This window comes from Dermacentor andersoni, chromosome 4, assembly GCF_023375885.2.
Source record: "Dermacentor andersoni chromosome 4, qqDerAnde1_hic_scaffold, whole genome shotgun sequence".
NCBI classification, from domain to species: Eukaryota; Metazoa; Arthropoda; class Arachnida; order Ixodida; family Ixodidae; genus Dermacentor; species Dermacentor andersoni.
In genome coordinates, this window is record NC_092817.1 from 8,898,795 (window position 1) to 8,925,573 (window position 26,779).

Consider the following 26,779-nt stretch of genomic DNA (forward strand, 5'->3'; position numbering starts at 1 on the left):
GTTGTCTGTGCTCTTTTCAACGCCAGCGGTCCGCGAGTTCGGTGGCGTGCCCGGCGCGCCGGCAGCACCGGTTGTGACCAGTGGGCCGCGGATGGGCCGGGACGATACTTGCAACGAGGTTCTGTCTGTGACCGGAAACTATTGCGTCCATATGCACAGTATGGCGTGCTGCGGTGTGGTGCGAGTGTTGGGGTGTTCCGTTGCGAACATGCCATACACCCATTTTAATATTGTGGCTAGCATCATCTCCACTCAATATATTTAGCAGGTAGCGATTTCATGTTTACATCTACTCTCGATTACGGGAGAGCTAGCATTTTTTTAAAGATATATTCCGTGCACGTTGTTCAGACCTTATGCCCACACCTATAAAGAGTATATAGTGGTTAGCTCTACGCAAATGTGACGCAGATGTGAGCAGCTATTACTGATTCATTCAGCAACCAATCAGTGTTTATTTATGTGCGCAAACAGCCGTGAGGCCTTTGTGCTTCAGTATAATTATTTGTGTTATTTCGCAGAAAAATAAAGATCCTTTAGGACTTGTATGAAACAAGTGTACGTGCACACATGGCGCGCATGTACGGAGCATGAAATATAATTACCGTTCTGGCGCGAATATAATGCGAGTTCTTTTTATCAGCGGAGCCATTCTAAGTGGAGCCTTCGGCATACGTGGTCCGGTGTCACTCAGTGGGGAGGGGGTGGAGCTCGTGCCGGGGGAGGGGAGGGTATAGGAGCAGGTGTTTCGCCGGCGCGCACCCTTTCGCCCCATGAATTCCGCTCGGCAAGAGCTGCAGCGGGACCGCGCGCGAGAGCGGCAGCGCCGCGCAAATCCCGAGTTTCGAGAGCGGGAAGCGCAAGCAAAGCGCCGGTGGAGGGAAGCCGCGACTGCCGAGGATGGGAAGCCAAGCGCCGGTGGAGGCAAGCCAACCCCCAACTTCGCGAGTAGGAAGCCGAGCAGAGACGTCGACGCAGAGAGATCCCACGGAGGGCGCCGATGGACGGTTCCAGATAGAATTCCTAGACCGTGAGTGGCGGCCACAACTGCAAGGTGTGTGATGGACTGTGGTTTGATCACAACCTCATGCAACTGAAGAGTGTGTGGAATCCGGAACCGAAGCTCGAATCTATCAAAACGACGACAACTAGACAAAAAGCTTTCATGAAAATCGCGCTACATGGAGTTCAAACTTGAGGAAACGACCACCAGCTTCGCTGTTTTTACAGCTTTCACTGCGTGGAAATGGCTTTACTTTTCCATAATTTTTGAAGTCAGAACGCGCCTAGCGTTATATTCGGTTTAATGACACCATATAACACATTCATTGTTTTATTGTTCTGCTTTCTCTGGTGCTCCAAAGTTGTCAAAGACGCGAGATAGATAACCGCACAGCGCGTGAAAGGCTTTGGTGTGTTCGGTTGTGTCACTGACATTTCTGAAGTGCGGTCTGCCCAGTAACTTTGGTGGCGTAGGAGACCACTCCATTGTCGCTGACAGTGCCAAATACTTCAGCAATTACCAGTAAATTGTGCATGAACTCATCCTTTCACTTTAAGTTGCGACGGCATTTCGCAATAACGATAAATCCCAGCGCTGATTTCCGATTTCATTGCGGCATTACTTCAGGTTAAAATCGTCCTATATATATATATATATATATATATATATAGGGAGAGGCTATAAGTTCCCCCTGGCATTATATTCATGGTCGCGTTATTTACTTGTACGTACGGTATTTATGGTATATATGTGCATATCACATCTATTGGGCATCTACTTCATGATGCTGAATAACAAAGAAGACGACTGCTTTTACATTTTTCGTAATATACATAAGGTTCCCGTAGAAGGAATACGTACAGCAGGAATAACACACCTACCGAGTCCCTATCTAAATTATTAAATCGCCATCTGTCAAAGGTACCGACCACCCTACCATCTTTTGTTCAATATATAGGCCCCACTTCGTCCGAATTATCTACTCTATTAACGCCAACCAAATCCTCTCCAACCGCGCTATTATATTAACTTTAGATGTTTCTGCTCTTTACACTAACGTACCCATGAGTAAAGGAATTGAAGCTGTGTCGAAGTTCCTCGCAGTCAGTCCTCACGTGCACGCTCCTGAAGTTTGTCACTTCTTGAGTTAGTTCTCATGCTCAATTACTTACAATTCGATTCTATTTACTCCCTACAAACTTTCGTAACAAACATGGGAACACCATTCGCTCCCACGTATGCCAACATATTCATTGCACAACTTGAACCGAACCTGATAAAATCGTACCCTTTAAAACCCCACACCTACCTGCGTTACATTGACGACATATTCACAATATGGGAACACGGCACAAACGCGCTAATCGACCTAATTAGACATTCCAACCGCTTTCGCCCCAGTATTAAGTTTACTGCTCACCACTCTCCTAGTCAAATCAACTTTCTCGACACGACGGTATACATAGAAAACGGAAACCTGAGAATGACACTTCACCGGAAGCATTCGGATGGCCAGGAATATGTAGACTACACCAATCATTACCCGCGACACTGCAAGCGAGGAAATTTTGTCGGACAAGCGAAACGAATAAGGAGTATCTGTAGCGGAGACAACTATTATATCCGCCACCTAAATTATCCTAAAGTAACGCTGGCGGAAAGAAACTACCCAAAAATTCCTTTCGACCGGGCTTATGACGTCGCGTCAAGGTTAGAGAGGCCGTCTGAATTAGCTGAGAGACAGTCTACGCCTGATTATGAGGCGGCAAGAAGCCAAAAATGAAAGAAAAGTGAAGGACCGTGGCCCTGCCATACGTGCACAACTTATCTTACCGCTTGAAAACGATTGGGCTAGATGCTGGAGTTAATGTAGTGCTTACTGCCCCGGAAAAGCTGAAGAGCCTGTGCCGACGCGTCAACGCTGAAGAGCCGATAAACCAGCAAGGGTGCATGATAAATCACCAGAATCGTTTTGTGGGGTGCACAGAAGCCGTGGTGTATTCAATACCTTTGAAATGTGGAAAAAAGTATGTAGGGCAAACTTCAAGGTGCCCAAACGAAAGACTAAAGGAACATAAACTTAGCGTCGAGCATGCTAACAGGAATCTGGGTATCCATGTCAAGATTGCCCCTCTAAAGCTTGCGCCGCAGAATTCAAACGCTGTGAAGTGCTGAAGAAACACAATTACCAGTTGGTCCGGGAGATAATTGAGGCAGCCGAGATTACCAGACTTCGTGACCAATGCGTTAGCACGCCGTCCTTGTTACTGACAAAAAAAACTTGAGCTTTTGCACGTACAACCACTATCTTGAGTGCAAAAAAAGAAAGAAAAGATATTGCGTGTTTCACATGATGTGCAGTTCACGTGACTGCGACACGCGTGGGCAATGGTATAAGAAGCCGTGTTTCTTTCAAATAAGCATTGTTGAGAGGCAGCGCTTGTCGTGTCGTCTTGTCGTCTCGTGTTTCGTCTACGTTTTGCGCTGTTAACACCAGGATGGAAAACCAACAAGCCCAAGCTGCTACTTCAGTGATTATGAAACACCGACAGCCTTTATAACAACATATTCTAATGCCCTCTCAGACAAAAACAACATCCTACGAATATACCACCGAATATTGTCACGTAATGAGCGTCTGAAAAAAGCGTTCCAGGATGCACCAAGGGCTAACTATCGCGGCAACAGAAACTTTAAAGCCATGTTAGTTCGTGCAAAAATCAGGCAGCATCATTCCCCCTAATAAAAGCTCGCCCTCGCCCCAGGTGTAAAACCTGCAAGCACCTTCAAAGTTACGTTAAAATTAAAAGTACCGCAAATAGCTATATATACGAAGTGAAAACTAGCTTTACTTGCACTAGTTCCGATGCAATTTATATGCTTGAATGTTCTTTCTGTAAGAAACAATATATCGGTGAAACCGACTATCAATGAACGTCAGGTTAAACGGAGTTCGCGCAGACACAGCCCAAAACCTTGTCAAAGCCTTCGCCGAGCATTTCAACAAACCAAGCCATAACTTTGATGAACTTTAACTCTACATACTACAGTCAAATTTCCGTTCTGCGCGAGACAGAAAATGCAGAGAATCATACCTCATCCATAAGTTCAAGACATTGCAACCAGTAGACATAAACCTTTCGAAGGGAGTTTCAAAAGCTATTCGCTATGCTAAATTTCAAACTATTGGCAACAGCACTTAGTTACTTCTTCATTGGGTTGCCTGATTTTTTTTTGGTGTAGGGTTGCCAATAATATTCCAACCTTCCTTTTCTTTCACTCATTCCTTTCGTGCTTTATATATATATATATATATATATATATATATATATATATATATATATATATATATATTCTGATGAAGGCCGGACCCCGGCCGCAACGTCAATAAACCGCTTCATACGCGCGTCTGCTTCACTGTATATATATATATATATATATATATATATATATATATATATATGTATATATATATACGCAGCAAAGAGATGACGAACTTTTTGGAAGACTTCTTTTACTTAACGTTTTCGGCTGGTCCACCAGCCGAAAACTTTAAGTAAAAGAAGTCTTCCAAAAAGTTCGTCGTCTCTTTCCTGCGTATGCTACGTCGGGTCCTGCGTGCTGAACTTTGAAGAAAACCCCTATATATATATATATATATATATATATATATATATATATATATATATGAGAAGTTCTGTAGGTCCGGTGCATAGGTAGCTTTAGAAACGAAGGTGCACACTTACGAAAATTGCATCTTTATTGGTTTTAACGTCTCGGCCGTGGCACGGCCTTCGTCAGAAAAACGAAGGCCGAAACGCACGGCCGGAACGCTAACACTATTAAAGATGCAATTTTCGTAAGTGTGCTCCTTCGTCCTTCGTTGCTAAGATTATATATATATATATATATATATATATATATATATATATATATATATATATACATATATTCTCTCTTTTTTTTTTTCACCAGCGCCATTTTTCTGGCGCTACCTTTATTCTCTCTTTCAGAGAGACGACAGTTCACTGACCTCCAGCTGGTTTCAGTATCAATGAACTACTGCCCGGCTAGATTCAGGCAGCGTGACACCAGTATCAGGTCTAGGCAGCTGCTGCACGTTGTTCCTCGCAGAAATTGTGGGCTTCCATCATTTAGAAGTCACAGGTTGTGGTCTGTTGCATAGAATATTAGCCCCTCGAATATTTCCTTGAGCTTCACCATATCTGATGGTAAGCGTAGAAGTCCCCTGTTATTATTCAAGGGCCGGGAGTCCTAGCCATAATATATTTTATTCGTTTGCAATCAGATTGATTTGTTCAGGAAAGGCAGATGGCAATTACTATAAAATACATTCCTCTTCTTTTTCACAGTAACAAACACGTATTGGTTATCGTCGTGTGGAGGTACGGGCTTGGTAAAATACGTATGGTTCTTGCGAATGTAAACCAGAACCTCACTACTTGGGGCACACGTGGATGAAATGAATGGTTAATATCCTGATAGTCTTATGGTAGCTGATAAGTTCGGTTTACAGATGATCAGTATATGATATCGGTTTTCGAAGACGAGCTGCCGGAAATCCGAAATACGTGACCTCAGGTCTCTCGCATTCCATTGGAATATGGAGGCTGTTTTCAGTCGTTCAGTCTTTATTTTTCTCTTGAACAGAGAAGGAGACAGGACTAAAAGCTCGTAAGCTTGACAGAGGTCCTGCCCCCTTTATCAACTTGGCAGTATAGCTTCTGAAGTGATTCCGGAACGGCCGCTGTTGTTGTCGACGAGCCATGGTTCTGCTGTATAGATTCTCAAGCTCTGGACTTCTGAAGGCTTGCGAGAACTGTATTGATGGCATCCAGCACTTGCAACGCAGTTCGAGCTGTTGGCGTGTGTAGCTTGCCCAGAAGAACACGAGTAGCACTGGCCAGAGAGCTGAGCGTGGCAACAATTTGTTGATCTTGGTCTGTCAATTTATCGGGAAGAGATGAACCTTGCTGTCGAAGTCTTATCTCGCTCAACATGTGCCTGTAGCCTCGGGAGGGCAGGCGTCAGCTGCCGTGCTGTTCAACGCTCCTTTAGAGCCGACTGCGTTGCCTGAGCGGCAGAGGGGGTGGCTATGTTGGACGTGGCTTGCGTGGCTTTGGAGGTTCTTGAACGGCGTCGCTTAATAGGTACGGCCGCCTCTCGGCGAGACGAGTGGTCTCATAATTATCTTCACTATTGCCATTTCCTTTCGAAGCATTGGGCAGTCCTTTGAGGACGCGCCGTAAGGCCCGCTACAATTTGTGCACTTCAGCACACGCCATGGCTTCGCACGTGCTGCTGGTGTAAGGCCCAGTGCATCGAGAACACACGGTAGTGTTCTTGCACACACTACTCACATGACCTAACTTCATGCACTTCCAGCACTGCAGCGGTTTCGGTATGAAGGGACGAACTGCGTGTCGTAAGTGGCCCATCTATACATGTGATGGGAGTGATTTGCCCTCAAATATAATGTTTACACACCCTGACGTGCCGAGACGAAACGCGTTTGCGATGACGGTGTTTTCTGTAGCTGGCTCAATTAAGACCGACAGATAGGTCCTTGCAATGGCCTCGTCAGCATGGTAAATTACGGCAGTATTGACTTCTTTTCCCAGCGGAATATGAGGGCGGAGTTTCATCCTGTCAAGTTCCGTGACTTCGCGCAAGGTATCTAACGCATCAGCATGTTCTACGTCAATCGCTAGAACGCTCTTACGGGTTTTCGCCCTGATATATTTGAGTTCGTTCGGGACCAGCGCTTCTAGATGTACACACACGGCTTGCCTGTTGAGGCGCCTCATGTCAGTGGCGAGAACTGGCACGAGAACAATGATGAGTGCCTCAATATTCCACGAAGGCCTCATGGTGAACGCTGTCGAATTCTATGACGTGCTGAGAAACCTTTCCTTTGCTTTGCGGCTCTGCAGCAGTTCGAAGGTGTCGTCACAAGATTCTTCAATGCTGACATAGTAGGGCATGGTGTCGTTGCTGTCAGTGTCGCTATCGGTGCCGTTGGGCTTACTGGAGGAAGCCACCGCGGGCACTGCCGAGTCCGGCGGACTCGCGCGAGACCCCTTCCCTATCGCAACTAAGCAGGAAACACCAATTCGCTGGTCAAGTCCAATAAGTTCACAAAAGGAGTAGAGCCGGAAGACTCAGCGTTCTGCTTGAAAGGCACTTCGTCTTCTTCATGTTCATTTATTCATTTTTATTTCCTAAAGGATTCCCGAGGGGGTATTACATAAGGGGCGTGTGTGTGTTTTCTTTTTTTACGCAGAATACTGTTGACACAACCATCAGTGCGATGTTACAGTTGATATGATATGCATGAAGCTTGATGGGCAGGTGATATTGGCGATGTTGCGAGAAAGGTCGTTCCAGTCTTCTGCTGCTCTGGGAAAAAATGAAGCAGAAAATGTTTCAGTGTGGGCACGTAGGCGAGAAACCTGTAACGCATGACCAGTGCGATGAGATATGTGAGCTGCAGGGATAATGTAAGGAGCGCAATTAAATGGCGAGTGAAAGAAATTGTGAAATAGCGAGAGAGAGGGTTGCATTGCGTTGGCGACAAGACAAAGGTGATAAGTTACACTCAGCTTTCAGGGACGAAGCACTGATTTCATATGAATAGGAAGCATGAATGAATCTAGCAGCACGATTTTGAACGGATTCTAGGGTGTTAGTGAGACCTACTTCGGGTGGGTTCCAGATGGGAGATGCGTGCTCTAACTTAGCCCTCACTAATGATTTGTGAGCAAGTAGTTTTACGTGTCTCGAAGCGTTACGTAAATGACGTTTTAAGAAAGCCAAAGTTCTGTTAGTTGATGGCGTGACTTTAACAATGTGCGTGTTCCAAGACATATTGTTAGATAAGGTAACTCCAAGGTATTTATAAGTGCCTACTGATTCAACGGGGGCGTTAGCTATGTTATAAGTGAAGTGAAGGGGAATGTGACGAGTAAAGGAAATGAGCTTGCATTTAGTAGGTTTTAGGGACATTATATCCAGTGACCACACCATTGTACTATGTGGTCGAGATCTTGTTGTAGAATCATATGGTCAGATGGGCTAGTAACGGTTCAGTAAATAACGCACTCGTCAGCAAACATGCGGATATCAGAAGATACATGCAAAGGTAGGTTGTTAATGTATATTAGGAACAGAAGAGGACCGAGGAAAGAACCTTGAGGCACCCCCGATGACACTGGAAGTGGGCTGGATAATTTGTTATTTGTAAACACTACTTCTGAAGGGTTAGTCAAGAATTCTTTTATCCAATTTAGTACATTCGGGGGCAAGTTGAAGAAGGATAATTTTAAAGTTAGGCGTTTGTGGGGTACTTTCGCGAAGTCAAGAAATAAGGAGTCGGTTTGTACGTTAATATCAAGGTTACAAGGTTAGCATGACGGTAATGAACAAATATGGCAAGCTGGGTTTCGCAAGAGAGACCCCTACGAAACCCATGTTGAGAATGGTGAAAGAAGTTATGAGAGTCGAGGAAATTCATGATGTAAGAGTAAATGACGTGTTCCATGAGTTTGCAAGGTACGCCGGTCAAGAAAATTGGTCGGTAGTTCAGGGGTGAGCTATTGTTATCGGATTTGGCGACGGGAACGACCTTTCCCACTTTCCAGTCATTTGGAATGATACCTGTTGAAAGAGATTGCGAAAATAATAAAACAAAATAAGCCGAAGCAATGCGACCTATATTTTTCAACAGTTTCGCGTTAATATCGTCCAGTCCAGATGCCAATGACAACTTGGTCTTTTCGATGAGGGACGACATACCATCAACAGAAAAGATGATTTCAAGCATGGAAGACGTGATACGACATGAAAACATAGGTAAGGAAATGTCTACTTCTTTAGTGAATACAGATGAAAAGGCCTTGTTAAAAGCATCGGCACATTCAGCGTCTGAAATAAGCTCTCCAGAGTCGTTAGTAAGAGTGGTAGAAGCTAGCGCTTGGAGGTTCGTTATCTGCCAAAACTTGCGGGGGTTAGTAGTTAACATATTAGGCAAATCGTTGTTAAAGAAAGCGAATTTGGCGTCACGGATTCCTGTGAGATAAGCTTTTTCAGCTTCAGAATACTTGTCCCAGTTTTGGGCGCCCCCTTTAAGTTTGGCATTCCGAAATAAACGTTTTTTCTTGTTATCTAGATGGTGCAAAATTTTGTGATACCATGGTTTTTGGCTGTCTACACGGATAGTTGTTTTAGGGATGAACATGTGTATTAGCTCGGTTAGTTTCTGCTTAAAAGTGGGCGATTTTTCGTCAACAGAACAATGATTAAATTTGGCCTCATATGTCGGTAAATAGGTGCAAAATTCGTTATTTATGGCATCATATTTACCCTTACTGTATAAGGTTATTGTTTTCTTGTGCGAAGGATTGGCAGTAGGGCAAATACTAAAATCTACGTCAATAATTTTATGGTCACTAATTTCACAGAGATAGTGAATCGAAGACAGGCTATCGGGGGGTGGGGGGGGGGGGGGGGTATGGGTTGTCAGTACTAAATCCAAAATGTTAGCGGAATCGCAAGTGACACGCGTTGGCTGAGTTACTAACTGCGTTAGGTTATAGTTAAGGCAAACAGCATGAAAATCTCTAGCTTCAGTTGTGTTAGCCGTTGCATTTCCTTCGCTCCAATTAATACCAGGGAAACTGACATCGACAAAAAGAACGAGATCGGCTTTAAGATATGCCGAGGTAAGCTGGTTTAGAATATTATTAAATGCGCGAGAAAAGTTACGATTGTTATATGGGGGCCTATAGCAAGCACCCAATAATGGCGTACAGGTTCTCACTTGCTCAGGTATGCTTGAGGTATGTAATCATAAAAGAAATTCACATGAGACTAATGTATAGCACAAGCTCGGGGATTACAAACGCAAAACATTTAGTAAAAAGTGTGCACAAGAACCCTAAATACGATATACAGTTATTTACTTTGTGTGCATCAAAATGTGCAGTAAGAAACAAATATGTATGGCATCATCTTGGCAGAGCTGAAAGTATTTGCCTTAAGAATAAAATCTGGTGAAAATATCTTCAGAAATAATAGAAATTCTGATTTGTGTGCTAGTGCGCTCATGCGCGAGTGGGGCGCACGTGCGCTTTTTTTTTTTTTTTAATGCGCGTGCTTGCGTTTTGGCAGTTTAGGATAGAACTCTGCCCTTTCTCTCTGGCACTGTGGAGGCTCACCAGGCACGTGCCCCTTTCCCTCCCCCTCCCGAATTTTTTTTTATGTGTACCGGGGTGCAGCTTTCTCAGCCCCCCCTCCCCCTTCTTGCCTGCCCGTCCCCGGTCAAGCGCGAGCCTCGCCCGAAAGTAATTTCTTGGCTACGCCAGCGCTCGTAAACCAAAATACATGTGGGTGCTACTAAAATTGCACAAAGAAAACTTCGCTTTAAGCAACGCCACATTTAACTACGGTTCACGATAGCACCGCAGAAGATTCGGCTCGCTGTTTTGCTTTTTCAGTTGTCGTACAACGCACTAGGCGCTGAGGATTGTGTAAATTCTCGTCGGTTCACAAAATCAACAGTTTGATTGTCTATGACGCTGTGAGCATTAAGTGCAGATGCGCAGTTCCAGCCGTGACACTGTTGACATACATATTTGCTGTCTATCGCTCCGAACGCGAGCACCGAATGCGGAGGAAGGAAAGAATAGGATCGAGCGCCACGTTACCCTCTTGAAGCCTATAGTAATAAAAATGTGAAGAAAATGCTCATGGGGAAATAGACGTTCATCACGTGATAAGCAAGCAGGGATTTCTCACCCTTGAGCCCGCGGAGTGTACGCGAGAGAGTAGACTGTAGAGCGCATGGCGAACGTCGATTGTTACGACGGCGCTACCAAGGAGCTAACGCGTACCAAACAGCGTCTGCGAAATACCTGACAACCATGGAGGGCCCACTTTCCAGTAGTCATCGCGCAGGTCGTCCCCGGAGGGAACGTAATGGGGCGGCGTCAGAGGAGGCTGACTTGCCGGAGTCAGCTGTCTGGCGTCATCCTCCCTCCTAGTTTTCTCGGCACTAGTGCAGGGTAGCCAACCGGGCTCGATCTTGTTTAACCTCCCCACCTTTCATTTATCCTTTTCTGTCCTCCCCTTCTCTCCTCCCTTTCTTTAAAGGAACAAAACGTCTGATTTAATCCGTCTTGATTGTAGAGGCGTGAGTCGGTGTATCTGAGTGGGCTGGACGATGGTCGCCATAACGGCAAAGGCGGTGCTGGGAAATAGATATAAGTTTGTTCTCGGACGCGTTCGATTAGGTCACTTATAATGCGTTGGCGGGCTAGTTGGCACGTAAAAGCCTTGTCCTGTTGCCTTTCTTGTGTCCGTTGTATTGCGCTAAACAAAGTATTTATAGGTCACAATTACATTTTCCCTTTTTTCCCTTTTCCTTTCTTTCCCTTATTTATCTCTTTTCTTCTAGTTAATCACTATACGAGGGAATTGCATATCTGTGCCACGACCGTCCGCACGGGGACCCTCTTTAAAAAAAAAGAAAAAGAAGATTCTTGAAACACTTGTAAATTTTTTTCTCCTCTATTATGTATGGTCACTCATGTGCAGGTCATAAACTACGAGGTTTCTCCAGTTGAGTGCCATCTGTGCGGTTTAACCGAGCTCAGATTGGTCGACCTTGACTGATCGAAGAAGGCACCACTGTAGGTTAAATGAGGCGTACAACTCCTGCGGCTCGCATGCAAGAAGACCGTGGTTCGAATCCCGGTGCCGCGCAATTCTCCACCGGAAAAAAAAAAAACGTGTGTTGAAAAAATTGCACAAACAGGCCTGGAGTGCGGCCTGATGCCCGTGACTAAAACCGGTAACGCACTCTCTCACCAGAGCAGGATTGGCTACCCTGGTGCAGTATTTGGCCACAACCTCCTATATGAATACAACAATCAAACCCCGGCCCTCAGTCCCCAGCAGGCGCGAAGCAACTGACCACGGCGGCGGTCACATCTGTAACGCAGCAGAGGGTGCTAAGAATACCTGGCTCCGGACAGGCCGCCATTGGAATCTGAACCTGGCAACGTTTAACGTGAGAACGTTATCTAGTGAGGCGAGTCTAGCAGTGTTATTGGAGGAATTAGAGGGTAGTAAATGAGATATAATAGGGCTCAGGGAGGTTAGGAGGACAAAAGAAGCATATACAGTGCTGAAAAGCGGGCACGTACTGTGCTACCGGGGCTTAGCGGATAGACGAGAACTAGGAGTCGGATTCCTGATTAATAAGGATATAGCTGGTAACATACAGCAATTCTATAACATTAACGAGAGGGTGGCAGGTCTTGTTGTGAAACTTAATAAGAGGTACAAATTGAAGGCAGTACAGGTCTACGCCCCTACATCCAGTCATGATGACCAGGAAGTCGAAAGCTTTTATGAAGACGTGGAATCGGCGATGGGTAAAGTTAAAACAAAATACACTATACTGATGGGCGACTTCAATGCCAGTGTAGGCAAGAAGCAGGCTGGAGACAAGTCGGTGGGGGAATATGGCATAGGCTCTAGGTATAGCAGGGGAGAGTTATTAGTAGAGTTTGCAGAACAGAATAATATGCGGATAATGAATACCTTCTTCCGCAAGCGGGTTAGCCGAAAGTGGACGTGGAGGAGCCCGAATAGTGAGACTAGAAATGAAATAGACCTCGTACTCTGCGCTAACCCTGTCATCATACAAGATGTGGACGTGCTCGGCAAGGTGCGCTGCAGTGACCATAGGATGGTAAGAACTCGAATTAGCCTAGACTTGAGGAGGGAACGGAAGAAACTGGTACATAAGAAGCCAATCAATGAGTTAGCGGTAAGAGGGAAAGTAGAGGAATTCCGGATCAAGCTACAGAACAGGTATTCGGCTTTAACTCAGGAAAAATACCTTAGTGTTGAAGCAATGAACTACAATCTTATGGGCATCATTAAGGAGTGTGCAATAGAAGTCGATGGTAACTCCGTTAGACAGGATACCAGTAAGCTATCGCAGGAGACAAAAGATCTGATCAAGAAACGCCAATGTATGAAAGCCTCTAACCCTACAGCTAGAATAGAACTGGCAGAACTTTCTAACTTAATCAACGAGCGTAAGACAGCTGACATAAGGAACTATAATATGGATAGAATTGAACATGCTCTCAGGAACGGAGGAAGCCTAAATGCAGTGAAGAAGAAACTAGGAATAGGCAAGAATCAGATGTATGCGTTAAGAGAAAAAGCTGGCAATATCATTACTGATATGGATGAGATAGTTCAAGTGGCTGAGGAGTTCTATAGAGATTTATACAGTACCAGTGGCACCCACGACGACAATGGAAGAGAGAATAGTCTAGAGGAATTTGAAATCCCATAAGTAACGCCGGAAGAAGTAAAGAAAGCCTTGGGAGCTATGCAGATGGGTAAATCAGCTGGGGAGGATCAGGTAACAACATATTTGTTGAAGGATGGTGGGCAGATTGTTCTAGACAAGCTGACCACCCTGTATACGCAATGCCTCATGACCTCGAGCGTACCGGAATCTTGGAAGAACGCTAACATAATCCTAATCCATAAGAAAGGGGATGCCAAAGACTTGAAAAATTATAGACCGATGAGCTTACTGTCCGTTGCCTACAAAGTATTTACTAAGGTAATCGCGAATAGAATCAGGAACGCCTTAGACTTCTGTCAACCAAAGGACCAGGCAGGATTCCGTAAAGGCTACCCAACAATAGACCATATTCACACTATCAATCAGGTGATAGAGAAATGTGCGGAATATAACCAACCCGTATATGTAGCTTTCATTGATTACGAAAAAGCGTTTGATTCAGTCGAAACCTCAGCAGTCATGGAGGCATTACGGAATCAGGGTGTAGACGAGCCATATGTAAAAACACTGAAAGATATCTATAGCGGCTACACAGCCACTGTAGTCCTCCATAAAGAAAGCAACAAAATCCCAATAAAGAAAGGCGTCAGGCAGGGAGATACGATGTCTCCAATGCTATTTACAGCGTGTTTACAGGAGGTATTTAGAGACCTGGAGTGGGAAGAATTGGGCATAAATGTTAGTGGAGAATACCTTAGTAACTTGCGATTCGCTGATGATATTGCCTTGCTTAGTAACTCAGGAGACCAACTGCAATGTATGCTCACTGACCTGGAGAGGCAAAGCAGAAGGGTGGGTCTAAAAATTAATCTGCGGAAAACTAAAGTAATGTTTAACAGTCTCGGAAGAGAACAGCAGTTTACGATAGGTAGCGGGTGTTGTAACCTCAGTGCTGACGCCCGTTGTTGCATATAGGTCGCAAGCCCCAAGGGTAGCGTTGGCCTGGCGGCCTGGGGCAGAACTGGAAGCATCCGAAGGTCCCGGCAAAGCATGAGTAGACTGGTAACAGAACAACTTGTTTATTCTAGCATCGCAAAAGAGCGGCCGGTCAGGTCGACCGAAGTGGAGAGACGGGAGAGCACGTAACTCAGCAGAAGAAATCGGAGCCTCTCCCTTGGCGTCCGGGGGCAGCTGCTCTTATACTCCGGAGTTGAGGGCAAGAGGAAGGCCTCGTGACGAGACCACGTGACGGCGGGCACGGACAGGCTGAGAGACACGTTGAGACGAGTGTAGTGACGCATCCGCCAAGCCGGCGCCGGTCAGACCTCCTCGCTTCACACTTGGGGAGCTCCTCTCCCCGGCTGCCGCGCTTTGACAAGCGTGGGCACACACACACACACGCACACACGAAAACACGTGGAACTGAAACACGCCTGGACGCGCTTGGCGGGGAGGCTTTGCGAGGGCTCCGAACGGGCCAAAATGTCCGCCGCTTTGAACGAAGCCCCGGCGTCCGTTGCATCCGCGCCGGCTATACCGCGTGTCCTAGGCGAAACGTAACAGACCGCCCCGCCGGGGGAAGGAGATCCCGATGGTCAGGGGACTGCATCCGCTGTCCGGAGGGATGTCGCTTGATGATGCTCATAACCGAAGTCGGTCGTCCTTCGGCGTTTCTTGAGCGCAGCGCACAGAGAAGGCCTCGTTCTCTCGTTCAGGTTCACACAGGACACTGCAAAGTGACTTCGGGAGAGTTGACATTTTTGTTCTCGTTCCCGGCAAGCGTTAGAACTACGCCGAAACTCAACCGCTCAGTCAGCAAGCACAGCACAACCCTCACTAAGCCCTGCCAGGCTCTTTCCCCTTTTATACTACTGCCTAGTTCCTTACAGTAGTTTAGCAGCACTCAGAACGCGTCCACAAATCGGAAAATCGCACTAGAAAGCACATCATCACTTTGAAACACTACACAAAAGCAATATGTTAAAAATCCTGCCTCAGGAAGAAAAACATCAGTAACAAACAATTTTGAGGCTGATTCCTAAGTTAGGGGCTTCGACTTAAGCCATCGGCGTTACCGTTGAGACTCCCCTTTTTGTAACGCACCTCAAAGGAATGTTGTTGCAAAGCGAGGCTCCAGCGCAGGAGGCGGCCATTTGTGGAAGAGATGGTCTGCAGCCATTGGAGAGGGCAGTGATCCGTCTCGAAGCATGCGAAGCGGAGAACGCAGCGAGCGACCGTACACTAGCTCAGCTGGCGAAAACCCCGTAGCCGCATGCGGCGCGGTCCGTAATGCAAACATCACCCCAGGCAGACACAGCTCCCAGTCAGTTTGTTGTTCAAACCACAATGCTCTCAACACGCGTTTCATGACGGAGTGGAGCTTCTCAACGGAATTCGACTGTGGGTGGTACACTGAGCTGTCTAACAGCTTTACCCCACACCTTTCGAGAAAGGCTGTCGTCAAAGGGCTAGCAAACACTGTGTCCTGATCTGATTCGATTTCCGCAGGAAAACCAACTCGCGCAAATATAAACAGTAGTGCATTGACTATCTCAACTGAGCTCAGTTCTTTAAGCGGCACTGCTTCAGGGAACTTTGTCGCTGGGCAGATCACAGTCAAAATGTGTCTGTACCACGTGGTTGTTACCGGCAGAGGTCCCACTGTATCAATAACGAGCCGTCTAAAAGGCTCCGTAATGATAGGTACCAACTTCAACGGCGCCCTCGATTTGTCCCCTGGTTTGCCCACCCGCTGACAGGTGTCACATGTCCTCACAAAGTGGTCTGCGTCCCGAAAACACAAGTACCCTTGCAAGAGACGGTCCTTAGTTTTCTTAACTCCTAGGTGTCCGGACCACGAACCCCCATGCGACAAGCGCAACAGATCCTGGCGGTAGCACTGAGGCACGATCAGCTGATCGAACTCCACTCCCCTGCGGTCTAGATACTTCCGGTACAGGACCCCACCTCTTTCCACAAAGCGAGCATTTTTCTTGGCGATACCTTCCTTGACAATGCAGCGTATGTTTTCTAGGCTGCCATCCTTCTTTTGCTCGGCTATCAAAGCCGACCGGCTGACTTTTAGCAACCTATTAAGTCCGTCTGACGTAGGCGCGATGAGCAAATCTGCAGATAGCTCTTCTAACTTTCCCGTGTCGGGCATTTCCACTCCAGTATCTGGTGCCTTTAACGCTACAGGCTCAATTTTATTCAGTTCGGGCGTGCTCTGAATATCAGCTTGCTGCGCCTCTGACCCTTTCTCATTGTTCAACAACGTCGGTCCCGCAACTACCGCCTTTGCAGCGAGCTCCCGAACCTTCGATCTGGTTAAGGCCTGAACGCTAGCCTCACCAAACAACAGCCCCTTCTCGCGCAGGAGGTGATCGGACCTGTTCGAAAATAGGTACGGGTACTGGGGGGGCAGCATAGATGACACTGCGGCCTCCGTCTCAAGCGCTCCGAAAGGTCCTTCAATAAGCACTTTTGCTACGGGCAGACACACGCTATGAGCTTCCACGGCTTGCTTGATCCATGCGCACTCGCCCGTGAACATATCGGGTTCTACGTAAGAGGGGTGAACTACATCCATCGTAGCTGCGGAATCGCGAAGCACTCGGCACTCTTTCCCGTTCACGAGGAGGTCTCGCATGTAAGGCTCGAGAAGCTTCACGTTCTCGTCAGTGCTGCATAATGACAAAAACACGACTTTTGTTTTTGTTTCCGGACACTGCGACGAAAAGTGACCCGGCTTCTGGCACGTATAACACACGCGCGCTTGCCTCGCCTCGAACCGCTTTCTGCGTTCGGCTTCGGCTGCCGCCGTCTCCTTACGTTCGGTCGGACACTGCGCCGAAACGTGACCCGGCTTCTGGCACGTATAACACGCGCGCGCTTGCCTCGTCTCGAACCGCTTTCTCATGGGCGTGAACTTCGGCCTCTCAAACTTAGAGCCAAATTCACCCTTTTGACCGTACTTAGCTCCGCGAGCCCGACGCGTCACAAACTCCTCGGCTAGCTCAGCGGCTCTAGCCACCGTACTAACGTCTGGCCTATCCAAGACCCAGTACCGCACGTTCTCAGGTAACCGACTATAAAACTGTTCTAGCCCGAAACACTGCAGAACTTTCTCGTGGTCACCAAACGCTTTCTCTTCTTTGAGCCACTCCTGCATGTTTGACATAAGCCTGTAGGCAAACTCTGTATATGACTCACTTCTGCCTTTCTCATTTTCCCGAAACTTCCGACGGAACGCCTCCGCTGACAGCCTGTACTTTTTTAGCAGACTCGATTTCACTTTGTCGAAATCCTCTGCCTCCTCTCTCTTCAAGCGAGCGACTACGTCGGCCGCCTCGCCGGGTAACAAAGTGAGCAAGCGCTGTGGCCACGTTTCCCGAGAGAACCCCTGCTTCTCGCACGTTCGCTCAAAGTTATCCAGGAACAAACCAATGTCCTCTCCAAGCTTAAACGGCCGCATCAGGTCAGTCATTTTGAACGATACTCGTTCTCCTGCACCGTGTGCCTGACTTCCATTACGAGCGCGTTCCATCTCTAACTCGAGACGCTTCATTTCCAAAGCGTGTTGCCGGTCGCGCTCTCTTTCTTTCTCTTGTTGCTCTCGTTCTATCTGTTCTTTACGTTCACGCTCTTCTTTTTCTTTCTGTTCTTTTCGTTCACGCTCATCTTTCTCTTTCTGTTCTTTAAGTTCACGCTCCTGTCTCTCTTTCTGTTCTTTAAGTTCGCGCTCCTGTCTTTTTGCCCTCTCCTCAATGGTCTCAAGGCATTCCGACAGCTCGTCATCCTCCGCTTCTAACTCAAGAATAGCCCTTAGCAGTTCTGGTTTTCTGAGTTTGTCTGAGACATCCAGACCCAACTCTCTTGCAAGCTCCAGCAATTTCGGTTTGCGCAACGACTTCAAATCCATGGCTGCTCTGAATGCTGCTTTCTCTACTGCCTACTATTGTCTTGCCGCAAACTAACCCGGCAGCAACGACAACCACAATTACCAGCTCTGTTTCTGACACTAACAAAAGCCTGGCAAAACTCAGAAGAAGAAAGTCCCGCACTCACCAAACCTCGCAGCCAAGAATTCAGCGCAGTCGTTCCGCTGCAGGCAAGCAGTCATCACACAGGGCTCGTTGCACTGCTCCCGGATGGTCGTTGTGCTGCTCAGCATACAGTCAACCGCATATCTTCGCTGCTGGCCTCCGTTGTCGCGATCTCACCGCTGGCAGACAGTTGTTGTAACCTCAGTGCTGACGCCCGTTGTTGCATATAGGTCGCAAGCCCCAAGGGTAGCGTTGGCCTGGCGGCCTGGGGCACAACTGGAAGCATCTGAAGGTCCCGGCAAAGCATGAGTAGACTGGTAACAGAACAACTTGTTTATTCTAGCATCGCAAAAGAGCGGCCGGTCAGGTCGACCGAAGTGTAGAGACGGGAGAGCACGTAACTCAGCAGAAGAAATCGGAGCCTCTCCCTTGGCGTCCGGGGGCAGCTGCTCTTATACTCTCGGAGTTGAGGGCAAGAGGAAGGCCTCGTGACGAGACCACGTGACGGCGGCCACGGACAGGCTGAGAGACACGTTGAGACGAGTGTAGTGACGCATCCGCCAAGCCGGCGCCGGTCAGACCTCCTCGCTTCACACTTGGGGAGCTCCTCTCCCCGGCTGCCGCGCTTTGACAAGCGTGGGCACACACACACACACGCACACACGAAGACACGTGGCACTGAAACACGCCTGGACGCGCTTGGCGGGGAGGCTTTGCGGGAGCTCCGAACGGGCCAAAATGTCCGCCGCTTTGAACGAAGCCCCGGCGTCCGTTGCATCCGCGCCGGCTATACCGCGCGTCCTAGGCGAAACGTAACACGGGGCACTGGAAGTGGTAAGGGAATACATCTACTTAGGGCAGGCAGTGACCACGGATCCGGATCATGAGACTGAAATAATCAGAAGAATACGAATGGGCTGGGGTGCGTTTGGCGTTTGGCAGAAATTCTCAGATCATGAACAGCAGGTTGCCATTATCCCTCAAGAGAAAAGTGTATAACAGCTGTGTCTTAGCAGTGCTCACTTATGGGGCAGAAACCTGGAGGCTTACGAAAAGGGTTCTGCTTAAATTGAGGACGACGCAACGAGCTATGGAAAGAAGAGTGATGGGTGTAACGTTAAGGGATAAGAAAAGAGCAGATTGGGTGAGGGAACAAACGCGGGTTAAAGACATCTGAGTTGAAATCAAGAAAAAGAAATGGGCATGGGCAGGACATGTAATGTGGAGGGAAGATAACCGATGGTCATTAAGGGTTACGAACTGGATTCCAAGAGAAGGGAAGCGTAGCAGGAGGCGGCAGAAAGTTAGATGGGCGGATGACATTAAGAAGTTTGCAGGGACGACATGGCCACAATTAGTACATGACTGGGGTAGTTGGAGAAGTATGGGAGAGGCCTTCGCCCTGCAGTGTGCGTAACCAGGCTGATGATGATGACATTTTCACGTTCTGCCCCAAAATACTGAGGCATACCCTAGTATTGGAAGACGCACAGTAGAACAAAATTTCAGAAAGGCAACAGAAGAGTGGGAGTCATGTGATATAGGACAACAAACAATGCGAAGGGCAGGTTGTTTCGCTTATTTAGCGTGTGAAGAGAAGCTTAGCGCTTTGTCGAAGTACACACCAAGATCTTTCATTTCATCTACCCTAGGCAGTGTAACATCCCTAAGGGTGTATGGAAATCACACATGGCGTGTTTTAGGCGCATAACTTAATACCATAGTTTTGGAAGCATTTAAGAGTAGCTTACTGTTTCTGCACCAGTGTGAAGGTGAACAAATGTCTTTTTGGAGGTCAGTGCAGTCGTGAACAAAATTGACAGTCTTCAATAGCGTTAAGTCGTCATCACATAGAAGCAATGAAGAGTGTTAAATTGCTGACGAAATGTCATTTATGAACAGTATAAAGAGAAGAGGGGCAAGAACGGATTCTTGAGGAACGGCGCTAGTGATCTCATAGCTAATAGAACTCCGTCCATTATTGCTAACGAAGCACGATCTATTGCTTATGTATTTAGACACCGTGGCATTGATGGAAGCAGGTATGTACATTTGCGTGAGCTTTGTAATAAGGAGCTCATAGCAAACTACTTCAAATGCTTTAACTAGGTCAAGGTAAAGAGCGTCTAATTTGTCCCTGCTATGTTGTACCACACTGTAAGCATAGTTCGTAAATGTTACTAAATAATAATAATAATAATAATAATAATAATAATAATAATAATAACCAAATGTTTAATATAGTGCCCAGGAGCAGCTACGGAACCTTCCTACTGGCGCACTTAAAGAGTAACACGCGAGACGAAATGTACAGAGAAAACAAATGTGGCAGACAAAACAATGTGAAAGAGGGAAGTAGAAACAAATAGGCAAACAGAAAACGAAGAGGCGCATGTAAAAGGGAGGTAATCATCTGTGTTTCGAGTTGTCGATCAATTCGCCCTCGCACTGCGATCCGCTAGCCTCCTGGTTAGCTCACATCGTAGAGCGACCGCCCCGGAAAGGCGTTGATCCCGGGTTCGAATTCCCGGGCCAGGACAAATTTTTCCTCAACTGCGAAGCGCTCTTTCTGAAAAACTCGTATGGGTTTGCTTTGTACTTTCGGGCTACATTCGGGTGGATGACCAGTGTTGTCCTTTCCTGATACTTCCTCCGCCTTGCGGGGCTCCGCAGGGCTGATTTGCCATATATACAAAACACGGGAAATTAAATCTGGTTTATGTTAATACAGGCAGTATAATTACTGCATGTTTTCTGAAGTCGAGCCATAGAACAGTGACCATTACAGCGCCACAACGCCACGCGGCAAACACGCAATGCTGCCTGGTGTACTTTTGCGGCACGGAAAATTGTACAAGATCAAGAATCTCTCGGGCAATGTATGTAGTACGCTGAACCACCTTATGAGGGAACAAAATGCCTGATTTAATGCTTCTTGATCGTGGAGGTGTGAGTTGAGTACATCTGAGAGGGCTGGACGACGGTCGCCAGAACGGCAAAAGCGGTGCTGGGAAATAGATATAAGTTTATTCTGGACGCGATCAATTAGGCCAGAGCTAGAGTTCCACGTTCCCCTCATAATAATAATAATAATAATAATAATAATAATAATAATAATAATAATAATAATCGAATGACCTGTAGTCATTAAGGTTAACGCACTGATTGTGTTAACTGAGTAGTGCACCAGCCAAGCTGTATTTGGACAGGTGGCGCCCCTGACGAGTGGTCGTGCCCTTCGCAGGACTGAGGGCGCTACCCGACCGCTGATGCTGCAGCCTCCGCGTGCGTCGCCGCCGCCGCCTCAGGTAGCGGCGTGCACGGCGCGCCAGTCACCGCAGTCGCCCAACTGCTTCCGCATTCCCATCCCTCTGGAACCGCTCAAGGACGGTCACTCCATGGACCCAAAGGTGGGCGGACTTATCTTGCAAAACCGAACGCGCTACGCTCCGCTGTTTTGTACACTTAGTATGCAGCTTTCCTGAAAAGTACAGAAAGCATCAGTCACTCAAATGCTGTTTTGCAAGACAGCAACAGAGAGAGAGAGAGCAAAGCCTTTCCCTTCAAGCACTTGCATGGAGAACTTCAATGGCCCGCACTTAAGCTATACATTTGAAACGATACCCGAACACGACTTACCTCTCTGAAGCTTTGTCAGCAAATACGCTTCCGAGCACTTGTATCAGGAATCTTAATGCGAAGCATTGTTGTCAGAGTCAAGCCAGCTTTTCTGAATCTCGCTGCTTTTCTGTATTTCGCTGACCATGGACAAATCATTGTTTTTGTGGGTCAACGAGCTGACAGCTACCGCCATCTGCAGTGCGTCTCCTCTTTCGACGCACGGCCTTGATGCGTGGCGCGAAGTGAGCGTCGAGTTTCGCTGTGGCGGTATCGCATTCCGGCATCGGACGGGGTGGGGGGTCCAGGTGAGAGAGCGTCTTCCCCTCTGGCGCTGCCGTGGCTGCGGGTGGCGTTAGCCGGGGGCTTTGTGCGCCCTATAACCTTGCTTGCCCTGCCGCATCGCGTTCTCGTTCAAAAAAAAAAAAAAAAAACGTACTCAGCATGCTTACTGACAGCGTTTCTAGCGCTGTGACAGTAACGATATGATTAGTCTACTTCAACGCGTCCGATGTAGAAATGCACGAAATCACTCAAAAATGATGTGTCGCTGGAAGTGATCGCTCGACGATATCGACCCTGAATATAATTTACCTTTGCTCTCTGTACGCCATCACGGCTCATCTTAAAGCATTGGGAAATAGCAAAACAAGAAAGCGCGTCACCGACCATTCGGGCCCCACCAGCTCGGCGCGCATCGGCGTCCCCTGCTGCAATGATTCGCGCAATTCTTTGTATTACGCAGATCTCAAGTACACTTGGGTTTGCTAAATATTTAGCAAAGGCTGCACTTTGCACCGGCACAATTTTAACTGCGCATGTACATCAATTGCCAAGGTTGACGACTGGGCGTGTTGGTATAGCATATTAGAGGTTGGATTGCGCAACATTTTTACGAGACACACAGAAGAGACTCTGTGGTGTGTGTCTCTTCTGTGTGTCTCGTAAAAATGTTGCGCAATCCAACCTCTAATACATCAATTGCTTTCCACTTTTTTGTTTGTGGTTGAAGACGTCTGTGGTCGTACGCTATATTACTTTCCGAAGGCACTGCACGTTTGCATTCGAATGTGATATTCTTGTCAAATTTCTTAAATGACGTCTTCTGCTTAAACGCTTACCTTTATTTGTCTAAAAACGTTTTTTTCAGTCTGCGTGCTGTACTGACCACGCGAACAAAGTTATGCTTTCTCGTGTCTTTTTTTTTCAGTCTATTTTCATTTCATTTTCATTGACATATACTGCAGCCTAATATAGGGCTATACGGCTATATAGGGCAGAAGTGAAAACAACATACACTACTATACATTACACAATTAAAGCACACACATACAGAAAAAGATAAATGATAAAAACTAAGCGCTTTGCATGTTAGCGAAATGCTTACCAGTGGTAGTTTTAAATTTTTTAGTGATAGTGAGTGAATGTTACGGGGCAGAGAATTCAAAAGCTCTATTGTACGTGGAAAAAAAACTGTACTTGAATGTGTTAGTGCGGGCATAAATTGGTGTTATGTTGAAAGTGCGGGAGCTACGGGTACAACTTGCGTTAATAAATGTTATATAGTTACAATCAGAAAGACCAGAGGTGGATTTATTAATCGCATATAGATGTTTTAAGGCTTCAATTTGATAACGTGAAAGTGATGGCTCAATGTTCAAAGACTCTTGAGCCTGTGTTGGTGCACAAGTGCGGCTGAAATTTTGGGAACTGAAACGGATAGATTTTCGTTGAACGTTATTTAGCGAGCTTATTTCTCATTGTTTGTAGGGGAACCAAACGACAGACGCATATTCTAGAACAGGGAGAGTTAACGTTTTATAAAATAGCATTTTGGTATCGTGGAGGGTCTAGCTAAAGTGCGGCGCAAATAGCCAAACCTTTTTTTGGACTTTCCCATTAACATATTCAAAATGTTAGTCCATGAAAGATGTTCTGTTAGGACGACACCTAAGTATTTATATTGAAGCAATCTTTTAAGCTTGATGCCATCTAGAGTATATGTAATATAACATGAAAGTGATTAAAGGCTTACTGCAACAAAACTTTCGGCCGCATCAAAAGCCTAGTTTCAGATAGTTTGGATAAAGAACAGCCTCCATACAAAGTTTTACGTTCGAATTGCGAGTGCATACGTCATGAAAAGCTCGCACCCAAATTTACACGATTTTTAGACACCCATAAACACTGACAACCTAATGTCGGAGAGGTCCACTTAGGTCTTCGGAACGTCACCGCCCTCCAGAGAATTAGAACAGAGTGACGTCAGAATTCCGCTAATTTGCTGCCCATTTGTCACGCACGTATGCTGTGTTTAGAACGCTAATTGCTTTCGTTTTCATGACACGCTTTCTGTTGCTCTCTTTGCGCGCGGTCTGGTTACGGGCTATTTACGTGTTTAGCCAGGTCGCAGTGTCCTTGTTATGAGTGGGGACGTACACGTAATTCAGAGCCTTCATTACAGCATAGCATCGTCTCATCATTTTGTCTTCTTTCCCTGTCTCTTCCTAACCCATTACTCTGATTGTGGAGGAACAGGCTAGAGACAAACTTCCCCGGCTGGCATCTCCACCTTTATTATCATTTCAGTTTCCCACTCTTCTTGCCTAAGTGAGAAGGAATAGTTCGCATCACCTATGATGCCAGCCTCTCATAAATGAATGTTGAACGAAAATAAAGGAACATTTTGTGACCAGTTGCAAACTTGGTGAATCGGTGAAGTAGTGACAAAGGAATCGAAACGGTGAATTACGAAGTGTACCATTACCATGTATGGCCGCATCATGCAAGAATGCCGACACTGTGACGAAAGCACCAGGGGAAGTTTGAACAACAAGTCGTCAGATTAATATCTCGAGGAACGTGCTGGGGAAAAATTACGTGCTGGAGGGACGGGAGGAAGGGATCACGAAACGCATAGTAAAAGGGGTCAACGAACTTGGGACGTGCAGGTCGCGGTCTGCAAGGCAACAGAGTTTGAAAGCCACAAATGCCGCATCAAAAGGGCAGTGTTTTCAGCAAACAGGGACATTCGAACGTTAAGTTAAGCAATTAATTTTACAGTTATTGTGGCTGAACGCAAAGTGTACAGAGTGGGCTGTGATATGCGCGTATGATGGGCCATATCTTTTGAAACGTTTAGGTGCACCAGTACGACGTCAATTCTCGGCACGGGCAGTAGTTTTTTTATGTGGGTTCCGGCAGTTGACTATTGACACAGAACACAATTTTATGATCCTTTTGAAAAGCACATGCCTAAGCGACATTGTGCGTCGAGAGCCATTGCGCACTCATATGGGCGATGCAAGGTTCCAATGAATACAGTACTTACTGTTGTTACCTCGCAACCGAGGGCAACGTATCGAGAGTATTGCAAGTATCTACTAATGAGGCGAAAAACTATGACAATATCTTTGAAGATGGTAAAGCTGAGATAATTAAGACTTAAATTTTACGATGCGAGGATGACACTTGGCTGAGGACGCACTTTGGCGTTGAATAAAAGGGAAAGCAAGAAGTGGGATGTTTGTTTGTGTCTGAACATTTTGTTGAAGGCAAAGGAACACTAGCCATAGAGAACAAAGATTGGTGGTGCATCCATCTTTTGTGGAAGTGATTGGCGACGTTAATGCGATTAGCAATCTTTATTATGATGGGTGTCTAATTATTGATGCTATGTTTTGTATCTTGTGATGATTATTATGATGATTATTGTTTTTCTATACCATATTTCCATGCCATCCATGAATCACGACACCTTTTAAGCACTGCAGCAGGAGCATGAAATGGCAATCTCGCTGCCAACCACGATACCGAATAATATCACGACACAGCATATCTAAACATGGTATTTTGTTGAGGTAGTTGGCGCAAACTGATACGTTGATTCAGCGTAAGTTCGGCCAGCGACCACCACAATCTCTAGTATACTAGCTGCAACTTCGTTGCAATGGCTATCCTTCAAACGGCCGCAGTCGACGCGGGCTGTTGCGAATGCTGTGCTATCGCTTTTTCATATTTAAGGCTGCATATCCCTCGTGTCGTTGAAAACAAAAGTGTACTATCATTGCATTCTACCGGTGCTAACATACGGGGCAGAAACTTGGAGGTCAATACAGAAGCTCGAGAGCAAGTCAAGGACCGCGCATAGAGCTATGGAACGAAAGAAAGAGAGAGGTGTTAATCAAAGAGCTCATGGGGATAGCCAGTATTCTAGTTAACGTCAAGAGAAAAAGATGAGACTGGGCAGGCCGTGTAATGCGTATGGTAGATAGCCGGTGGACCATTAGACTTACAGAATGGGTGTCCAGTGAAGGAAAGCGCAGTCGAGGACGCCAGAAAACTAGGTTGGGTGATTGAATTGGTAAATTTGCAGCCGCTCGTGCAATCAGCTATAGTGCAAGGCAGAGGTAACTTCATATCACAGGGAGAGGCCTTCGTCGTGCAGTGGACATAAAAATAGGCTGTTGCTTGCTGCCGCCGCCGCCACCGCCGGCGCTGCTGCTGCTGCTGCTGCTGCTGATGTTGATCCCTCGTGTCATCTTGGCGCATCCATTCCGGGGTATTGGCTAAGAATAGACTCATACCGTTACCACGTACCCATTGCCGTAGTTGTTTCTTCGAGCACATACCGAGTGGCGTATACGGTATGTGACCCTAGTTATCTACTAAGCCAGACAGCAGATGGTAGCAAGTGGTCTACAGAAATATATCGTTAATATGTACCCACTTATATGTGATTCCAGTTTAACTATAGTCGCG

General features: G+C 46.6%; 1 protein-coding gene across 1 annotated transcript in view; it reads left to right on the forward strand.

Moving 5' to 3' along the window:
- Window positions 1–26,779, forward strand: part of LOC126535936 (transient-receptor-potential-like protein) — a 285,391-nt gene that overhangs the window by 121,363 nt on the left and 137,249 nt on the right. Inside the window, exon 2 of the mRNA XM_050182797.3 lies at window positions 21,645–21,810. Coding sequence (XP_050038754.2) covers window positions 21,645–21,810 — 166 coding nt within the window. The remainder of the gene's footprint in view (window positions 1–21,644; window positions 21,811–26,779) is intronic.